General features: G+C 35.7%; 1 protein-coding gene and 1 pseudogene across 1 annotated transcript; both read right to left on the reverse strand.

Moving 5' to 3' along the window:
• Nucleotides 1-350: 350 nt before the first annotated feature.
• Nucleotides 351-1,121, reverse strand: LOC107961205 (dirigent protein 4). Its single transcript, XM_016897407.2, has one exon. It carries the CDS (start codon nucleotides 1,115-1,117, stop codon nucleotides 524-526), a length of 594 nt encoding a protein of 197 aa, XP_016752896.1. The 5' UTR covers nucleotides 1,118-1,121; the 3' UTR covers nucleotides 351-523.
• Nucleotides 1,122-2,080: 959 nt separating this feature from the next.
• Nucleotides 2,081-10,279, reverse strand: LOC107957438 (uncharacterized; annotated as a pseudogene).
• Nucleotides 10,280-10,678: the final 399 nt, after the last annotated feature.

Raw genomic sequence — 10,678 nt, forward strand, 5'->3', positions numbered from 1 at the left:
TTAGTATTGCTTCTAAGAAGCGCTTTTGGGACAAAAAACACTTTTGGATAAAAGTATTCCCAAATAAGCTGCTTTTTGAGAGAAAAAGTACTTCTCCCACACCAAAAATTAGCCAAAAAATACTTTTTTTGAGAAGCTGAAAATTTTAGCTTCTCTCCAAAAGTGCTTTTGGAAAAAAATAGCTTTTGTAAAAAAATCACTTTTGAGAAGAATTCCTAAACTAAATCTTAATCTCCGAGAGAAAACTTGTTGGCTTCCTTGTAATATTTGACTTTGATACCATATGACATTTGTTTCGTTGTCAATAAACAACTTTCCCAATTTTCGCATAAACAAACCTTTTTTCTAGCTAAAGATATAATGTTTATTTCAAGTAGGGAGATAAAGTACAATAATCAAGTATGACAAATTTAAATTCTGATAAGATCAACATACGTATTTCTCATACTTTTATTCTAATGAAGCGGAGTAGAATCATACGAGTTTTTCACAATCTAAAAAAACGGAGTCTGTAAATAACATCTTAGTAATGAACTACAGTAATGTTCAATTCCAAAATGACATTGGTGGCATTTATAATGATAGGGTTAAATAGAGCAACCCCTGTTGCCATCACGAATTTTCCTCTTCCTCCGACCACTGCAAGCTCAGGTTCTCCCCTTGAAAATACGCTTATTGAGCTGCCATTAAACCTACCGGTATTAAATCCAAAATCTATGTATTGTGTGCTTGATGCATTCATTCTGGATAGGAGCGCAATACCCTGAACATTTCCAATCACCTTCGAGTCAGGCTCAGGACCAGTCCTGAGGGGATCATTAAAGGCAACTAGGGAGGCAAATGGCACTGATGAATTATTATCGTTGCTTGTGATGTTAGCTTGGGCTACCTGGACTGCTGTAATGCCCGCAGTTTTGTGCATAAAAACGTGAAGATTGGTGACCTTAACTGGCCTGGGATGATATGGTCGGGTCTTCGAGTAGTATTGGCTCTTCACTGCTACTTGGGAGAGGCAGATGATCAGAATCCAAGTCAACATCAATGTTCCTCTCATTGTCTCTGCTTTACTATAATTTCTGGGAGCGAAATGTAGATGAAAGTAGAGTTGTAACTTCATTTTTATTAACCAAACACGAACTTTATACTCAGAAAACCCACAAACATGAAAATAATTAATTGTGCAGAAAATTTTAAATACCTGCTTGATTTCTCCGGTAGTATTATTAAAAAGAAATGAAATCTTAATTAGAACGATCCACGTTGTAAATACCATTGAGTTTCTCCACTCCATAATTAGAATGATGAACGTCGTAAACACCATTCTGTCCATAAATAAAATGATCCACTTGCTGTCCAGAATTAATTTGATGTTTTGAGCTTGAAATTGAAAATAATTGTAAGTTAATTTATGACACAAATTCAATTAACAATATTATTAATATTAGAAATTTTATCATTCGCTTATTCGTTTAGAAATCATAAATTTAGAACACAAATGTATGTTTAAAAAAAACATACAATAAATAATAAAATTTACGATTTAAAACTAATTAATAATAACACATGAAATATGTATCCTATTAAAATTAAAATTTAGATTAATTTGTTTATCATGATATTGTCATCAATCTTGAATCAATATCGAATTAACTTATGACACCATATAATTAAAATAAAAATTATAATGATGTTTACATACAAGATTTATATTAAAAAAAAAGAGATTACAGCAGATGACAGAGCCTGATTATTACTTAATAATATTGGGAGATGTCCATTTTTATTATGTGTGGAGAAGGCTAAATCCTTATTGAACAGTATGTTATTTTCATCATTCTTTACACAATGTATTATTTAGATATCCAAGTTGGCAGTTTTGGATATTTGATTTATTGGCAAAAATGAAGTAGAGGGTTAATATCAACTCCTAATCCACAGTTTCCATCGTCACAAATCCAAGTAATACAAACGGGAAGAAAAAAATTTCTATCTACGACATTTTATTTATTCATGAATGAAGAATCAATGATGCCAATTGTTGTTCCAACTACACACGTATTATGCACTGTGTAGCGTTCCCCCCAACAACTGATCATTCTACAAATTGTTGCATTTTATCTCACATTCGCACTTTTAGACCTATTGCAGGACAACACTGTTCAACTCCTATTTTGTTCTTTCATCTCTTTACAATATTGAGTATGCACGGATTACCTCAACAATAGGTGCTCGACATAACGGGCATTTTCCCCCACCACGAACCAACTCATTTGCACATTTTAAACTAGTGCACATGTGTCCACATCTGCAACCGGTTTTTTAATGTCAAAAACTTCAGTTGCAATGTCTAATTAAAGCATTAATGGAGTTTCCAATCAAAGGTTTCATAGATGATATTTGACCATGGAAAGATTTAGAAAAAGTTAAGACGGTAAACCTGTACAAAAGCGAATCAATATGGCTATCACAACAAACACAAGTAGTCCCTTTCCTCACATGACCCCAGTTTGAACCATCATTTGATGCTTCTGCACTTGAACCTGGAATGCGACAGAAACAATTAAAATCACCTCAAGAAATTCCAAACAGTGCTTTGCAGGTAAGAAATGTTGGAAAGTTTTACGAACCTTTTTCACTAGCTGAATGATTCAAAGCAGCAGAGACTTCCTGCCTGACGGGTCGCTGCAACTCCAACTGCATATCCATGCAGGCTTCCAACATCCTCTGCATGTGGTTCATCCCCTGCTGGAGTCTCACCATATCAGCTCTTAGATCATTAATCATCTCCCATTCCTGCTCAAAATAAGTAGCCTCATAAATAACAGAAGAGATGCAGAGTAACAAAATGTACTGTACAAAATAAGACATCTGGGCATATTTCCAGAGAATATTCAACTTCTATTCAACTAGCGATTACTGTACAAAAGCTGCGGCAAATCTATGTTACTGAGGTGTGAGTGTACAATAGAGGCATGTGCGCAGCACAGGCATGTTCAAATTTTCTAAGATTTTCCATATATTTGAAGGGTCCTTCAAGGTTCATATAACCATACTCGTGTCTGAAAATGTACCAACATTGCTACTTTAAGAAAATCAAATAGTTGGAGGCTTGGAGCATAGAGAAAATGAAACCCAGCAGTCACACAAGGAGTTGTCTATAAATTTGATTATTATCACAATAATTTCACCATTAGGAAAACAAAAATGACAACAGACAAACACAATCAGGAAGGAAAACATAACCCCTAATACATAATTCAATCAGTTACTTATCCAACAGAATATCTCTCAAAAGGGATAATTCCACAAATAAACTTACCTTCAGTATGAAACTCAATCAGATTTCCTAGAGCTAATCTCTATGTGTTAAAATTATTCCAATTTCCAAGAGAAAAATCTAACAAGATACTACAATGAAGAGAATGGAAACGATAAGATTCAGTAGTTAAGGAATAAGCAGTTGCAAGACTAAGAATTATGGCTTACAAGGTCCGATCTATGCATGCTGTGCCTAGACCAGCTAGTGTGATGTAAAGTCTGCTGCCACAATGGCTGTGGGGGTGGCACTGGTGGAGAAGGCAGCACAAGTGAAGGCCTGCTACTAGCATCATTCTGATTATCATTTGTTTCATCCCTCTGCTGCTCTTGATAACACTCAGGTGAGGCTGGAGTTGGCAAGTTTCTGTGCAGATCCCAATCAATGGGAGAACGGCCTTGTCTTTCCACATAAGATTGTTTTAATTGGTCTAGACTTTCCCGGAAACCGCTTCGAAGAAGATTAGAGACACTCCTCCTACAAATTAAATTAGATCCATCAAGAAGTCATATTTTACTTTAAAGTGTAAAAACACAACCGTGTGATCAGATACCTGCTCAGAAGTTCTCTAAGTTCCATACTGTACACATTATCATCTTCAGGCGAATGAAATCTACTGAACCTTCCAACTGGGGTTGCACGACGTGCCCTTGGAGGATCAAAAGGCCCTTCTGACCAATTTTCAACAGCTTCGCGAGAGCCATCCTCATGCCAAAATCTCTGGGCTTCCTGAGAATCACTTTCTTCTCCATTTACATTGCCAGGAATATCTTGGCGATAATCACTATCTGAACTTTCTTGCCAATTTGTATCCATTTCTTCTGCATTTCCCTCTCTCCATTCATTAAACTGAGCATATCTTGACTGTTGCCAGCTTTCTCTCTCACTATTGGTTGTTGGTTCCCGCCAATTCCCACCTTGGGTAGCATTTTCTTGCCAACTTATGCTCTCAACGGCTAGCATGTTGCTAACAGTATTTCTTGTTTAATTAGGCAACCGTCCAAAGTGACTTCCCAAACTCCTAGGTTGCATATCCTCATTGTTTTCGCGTTGGACATCTTGTGACATATTTGTTTGGGAAATTTCATCTCTAGAATCATTGAAGACATTGTTAGTCGTGGGTTCAGAATCGCTGTTTGCTTGACCACATACAATTGCTTCTAATCTGTTCCGGAACCCTACCTTGAATGAGAAAAATAATTGCCTTTTATGGAAATCAATGGAAAACTTGGAGCTGAAAAGGGCATTGCAGAGAATTGTGCAAGCTATAATCTAGATGCAGGTAGATGGACTCTGCACTTGTGATCCATGTCTTATTTTCGTAAAAAAACCATAAATATCACAAATCTCTCATTGTTTCTCAAAAAAATGAAAAATAGAACTAAGTTGTTCTGGTTTTCCACGACCAGGAGGAGGTTAAAAATCAATAAAATAACCAGACTAGAACAATAAACAAAATATTATAAGTACATGGGTGTAGCTGCATAGTATATCAACAGAAAGTAACAAAATTGTCAATACTTAACACCAAACTCGAAGTACTATAGCAATGCATCTTGTTCTATGCATCATTTGCCAAAATTCCTCAGCCCATAAGATTATTGTTTCATAAACATTAGCCATTTTAGAACCATCACCGAAATTTTTGAACAAGAGTGAAACATTCTCCAAAGAATTCGTAATCTAAGAATGAAAGAAAAAGTTTCCTACCTCAAACCAGATACAGTGTGCCATTGTCTTAATTGATTTAATTCACTCACTGCCACTGAAGGTGGTCTCTCCTTTTCAACAGGTCTTTCATGCAAGAACCTACCTCTGAGTAGTGACTGCAAAATTAAGATAAGAGTGCTGCTAGTTTAGCATGCAACATGTGAAAACAAAAGGATTTTCATAGAGCAAAACTATATATATATTAACATCAATCATCAAGACATGTGATCACACAACAGTCCAGAAGTGATTTATAAAAGCTAATTCCATCACCAGCATACTTTTAATATTTTACTTTCATAAAAAATTAAAACGTTTTCTAAAAACATACGAATGATGTTACTTTCAGTCTTAATCATTATATAGCAAGTATTATCCTTCTACAAAGAAATAAAAGGTTAACCTCCTCTAGTTTCTAGCCTAGCATGAATATATGAGAAAGAGGGATGAATGGTGAAAAACTTAGGTAATAAAAACGTATTTAAGGATTTACTATAAAAATAGAAGTCAACCAAGAGCATCATTGAAATTAATGACAAGCGACTAAAATTCTAAAAATTCAATATGATAAACGACGATGGCACAAGAATTGTTAACTATTACACAAGATTCAAACGGATCTAATCAATACTCAAGTTTCTAGCTTCTCAAGGAACAGCACTGCAGAAAAGTACAGAACAGAGCCACCTATTGATATTGAAAAGTTTTCATTCCAGAAAGAAAGCTAGACTCATGATTTCTCTGTTTCATATTTTTTCCTTTGGCTAATTTGTTGATTGGTGAAAGAACCACAAACCTATTAAGAAAATCAAATCAATTTACAAACATCCCAGTAAAGCAAATAGATCGAACTCTTTGAGAAACTAAACTAGAAATCGAGTCCATCCAATTTTTGAACCAATTAAACAGGCTTGTTTTCTAGAAGTTCCTAGTAAAATGGCTCTTGACTTAAAAGCAGAACATCCTTAGTCCCTTATAATTAAATTAGGTTAATACCACATGGGCTATAATACATACAGGATATAAAAGTCAAAACCTTCACTCAAACCATGGAACTAACATCCATGAATGGAGTGGAAAACTTGTAGTCCTTCTATTTCAAGCAAATTTATGAAATGCGCAAATCAGGAGAAAGCATATAATGTACACAACATCATTAGTGCAAAACCAAAGAGCAGAACATTAGTAGACGCTTAAGATATGAAGATTTAATTTAAGTCAATTTAAGATGCATCATATTTGAGACATTTTTTTGCAAAATTAGCAAAGTTAAAAAGATAAAGACATACAGACCATAGCTGAATATAATTCACTGAAAAACAGAAAATCATTGTATGCAGCATTTACAAACAAAAGGCAGCTATAACCGTGACTTTCTTAGAGTTGTGCAAACTTAATCTTCTGATATGTACGTTTTTATTGCAATAGGAATTTTAGTTTTATTTATTTATTATATCAGGTTTTATTAAGAGTTTTAGTTTTATTGATTTTCTCTATTATATTAGGTTTTTATTTCCTTCATAAACTCTAGTTTAGGAATTCTATTAGGACTCTTTTCTTTGTTATTAAGAGTCTATAAAAGGCTAGATAAGCAATTAGGGTTCAGTCATGGACGAATCTGCCTTTTGAATAACCATAAGCCAAAGTAAGAATTCTTTATTGTCTAGACCTGTAGGACCTAAAGGATCTAGACCTGTGACTAGATCCTATGCCAAGGCACGTAACATCTTCATGACAGCTAACTCACCTGAATGCGGTTACGATGAGCAAAATCTGATACAGCACGGTGCTCCAATAAACCCTGAAGTTCTCTCTGTCTTTCTCTTTCAGTCCTCACAAGTAAGTCAATTACTGCTTGTCTTCCACGCAACCTCAACAAGTCTCTCTGAATGTGCTCTGGTTGGCCTTCATCTTGATCATTAACTGAGCCATCAGGAACTCGGTCAACTTGCGCACCTCTTATAACTGCCTGATCTTCCCTATGTCCCCAATGAACTCCTCGCTGTTGACTTGACATCTGTACCCACTCCCGGACAATTCTAACTCGCTCACGCTCTGTTTCACCAAGCCATTCAGCCCTACGGTTGCCAGCCCTTTGGGCAACACTGGATGAATGATCACTAATCCCACTCTCCATCTATCCCCGAACTATCTGTCTCACCCTCTCCCTCTCAACTTCACCAAGATCAGGAGACTGCTCCCTATTAGACCCATTATTATCCCCATGATCATTCTGCAACACACCTTGATCGTTCGACCAAGTTCCATACTCATTCTCACTCTCAGTAACATCCCCAACGCTCCTATGATTCTCACTCTCGCGGCTCTCATTCAAAGTCATACTAGACATTGTCCTATTATCATCAGCATTCCTCTGCTGCCTCAACCTTTCCTTCACCCTCTTCCGTGCCCTATTCAACAAATGCTCATCCTCCAACTCCCTCCACATTTGCAAAATGGCAGAAGCCTGAGTGCTGGGCCTGTCAACATTCCCACCTTGTCCTCTAGAAGTAGGCGACTCTGACCCTCTCAAGAAAGAGGAATCAAGCATCGAAACAATATGTAAACCAGCTAAAGCCATCAGCACCGCCCATCACACTATGGGAGCTGGCCATGCCCGAAGTCATTACCTTAACCGCAAGGAGGGGGATGCCGGAGGCAGGGCTAGTGACTGGAGTGAAGTCGTAACAAGGTAGCCGTACTGGAAGGTGTGGCTAGATCACCTCCTTTTCAGGGAGAGCTAATGCTTATTGGGTATTTTTGTTTGACACTGCTTCACAGCCAAAAAGAAGCGAGCTACGTTTGAATTAAACTTGGAGATGGAAGCCTTCTTTCGTTTCTCGACGGTGAAGTAAGACCAAGCCCATGAGCTTATTATCCTAGGTCGGAACAAGTTGATATTTGTTGTGGTCATTTGAGTTGTTAATTTGTTAATAGTAATAAAGAGAATAATGAATATAAAGTAATGGCTTGGCTCGTGGATAAACGACCAATCCCCGGTAGAAGAGAAGGTTCCATTGGAACTATTATTTATTTCAGGGTGTCTTATCTCTCTTTTTTTTACTTAAAAAAGAGAGAGAGAGAGAGAGAGGAAGTGCAAACAGAAATGGCAAGAAGATATTGGAACATAAATTTGGAAGAGATGTTGGAAGCAGGAGTTCATTTTGGTCATGGTACTAAGAAATGGAATCCTAGAATGGCGCCATATATCTCTGCAAAACGTAAGGGTATTCATATTACAAATATATTTTATTATATTAATAGTCATTTTTCTTTTAATTATATGTAAATATAAAGAAAATATCGTATAGTCTTTCCTACAAGAAAAGGTTCATTTATTGTAGTGGAAGACAATCAATCAGTTCCGCGATGAAAATGAACTAGTTAATAAGTTCGAATAAACAAACTCAAATAATTCGTTTTTCTTTTAAGTTCTAGGACATCCTATGATTTATATCATACTTTTTTGCGGGGAATTCTTTGTATTTTTTATTCTTCTGTTCTTGGAGCGGAAGCAATTTACTTAGCTTTACATCCATCCCAAGGTATCATTTCTAACACATCGGTGGGGCAGGCTCGGACACATTGAGTACACCCAATACATGTATCATAAATTTTTACTGAATGTGACATGGGATCTATAAATTTTTGAACATCATAAAATTTCAATCTAGTAAACTTGTAAATAAATATAGTTAAACACCAGATGAATCAACGATTTACCAGAAATTTTCTAATCAATTTCCTTTAGGATCAACTCATAAGAAAGGACTAAGATACTTTGATTTCTTACGTTTTCGAAAACATGATGTAGATTCCAACATATTGTACATGCTAATTCAAATTGGTGAATCTTATAATTTAATATTATTAATATTACTTATTCAACAAAGTTGATTGATTGATACGCGTTGATTTTCTATTACGATAAATCGAGGACACAATAGCTGATCCAATAGCTGCTTCAGCGGCTGCAATAGCTATAACAAAAATTGAGAAAATATTTTATGAAAAAAAAGAAGTCAAAAGCCCCTTATCGGATTTGAACCGATGACTTACGCCTTACCATTGCGTTACTCTACCACTGAGTTAAAAGGGCGGTTCGATTCAATTACTGAATGAATTAGTAGACGGATAAGATATATTTATATATATATATATATAAGTATGGCTAGTAGCTCTCAGGAATGAGAATTCTAATTTACTTAACGTGTAGAGGGTAAAATGGTTTTATTGGTATTGGGTTTGATAAATATCAATGCAATGAATTGTTTCAAGGCCAATCATAATTGGCTTATCAGAACAGAACGAAATTCATTTATTTCTAAAGATAAAGAAACACAAGAGGAACCCATATACAACTTCAGACGAAGTATACGCTTTAGGTCAACATATATGTATGTCTGCTCACAAAGCACGAAGAATAATTGATCAGATTCGTGGACGCTCCTACGAAGAAACACTTATGATACTAGAACTCATGCCTTATCGGACTCCCTATTCCTCCTCTCCGTTGTAGTTATCATTTCCTGAGCCTGCCTAGCAGCCCACCTACTCAAAATCCTAGATTGCCGCCTTCTTGTGGCGGATGACTCGGCTAAGTCATCACCTTCAATATCAGACCTTCTCCTCCTCCTAACAAGTTGATCAGCCTCATCATCCTCATCATCAGGATTTCTACTAGAACTACATGATGCAAATGACATACAATCGTCTAAATGCCCACTCATTAATTCTTCCAAACCCCTTTCGAATTCAGCTCTGGCATCACTTGGGGCTTCAGGTTTTTGTAGTAAAGGTTGAAAATCTGTCATTTTTTTCCCCTAATGCAGATAACCCATTTGCCTCCTAATAATGAACCTAAGAACACAACTTTGAAATAAATATGCCAAAAAGTACAAAATCAACCTCTAAATCAGCTCACAAAATTCATTATATATATATAAACAATCCAATGCCCTACAATTGGAAACAACAGAACTCCAGCTAATTTCTTCACCAGATAAACAATTCCAAATTAAAAAACATTATACAAAAAAATCAAAAAAAAAAAAAGAAGACCAAAAGATACGGGAAAAAAAGGAGGAAATTTTGATTGAAACTCGTTGAAAGTGAAAGAAAATTCCAGGTGAAAGAGACGTGCCTGTGAATTTTGACAATAAAAATGCGAGGAGAAAAAGAAAAAAGAAGTAGCTTTTCTATTGGTCTTTATGGAGCACAGAAGTGTGGGATTTCCTACTTTATTTTTCTCAAAATGAAAATAGGAAACAGAAACAGAAATTCTGATGGTCAAAAAAAGAAAGAAAAGGAGAGACAGATGAAATTCAAAGAAGATAATGATTGAGAGAAATTTATAATTACATGAAAGAATGAGCGTGTGCTTTATTTGTGATTTTTAATTTGATTTAATTTTTATGGGAATAAGATAGAGGCGCCAATTTGCAAAGGAGTGACACGTAATCAAGACTTTTTACCTTTTGATATTTCATTTATGGATTTTATTTCAGAAATTAAAACAGCATATATTTCAGCATAACAAGTTTCATATGGAGAGTAATTTGATGGTGATTGTAAGGAGTTGGTTTTTAACATGTTTTATTCACCTTTAATTAACAATTTTTAATAGCATGCTAGATTGAATCCGTAATTCTT

The sequence above is a fragment of the Gossypium hirsutum genome, chromosome A05 (assembly GCF_007990345.1).
Source record: "Gossypium hirsutum isolate 1008001.06 chromosome A05, Gossypium_hirsutum_v2.1, whole genome shotgun sequence".
NCBI lineage: Eukaryota > Viridiplantae > Streptophyta > Magnoliopsida > Malvales > Malvaceae > Gossypium > Gossypium hirsutum.

Excerpts from the sequence above, each read along its gene's own strand:
- LOC107961205 (XM_016897407.2), bottom strand. The coding sequence starts at position 1,117 with ATGAAGTTACAACTCTACTTTCATCTACATTTCGCTCCCAGAAATTAT.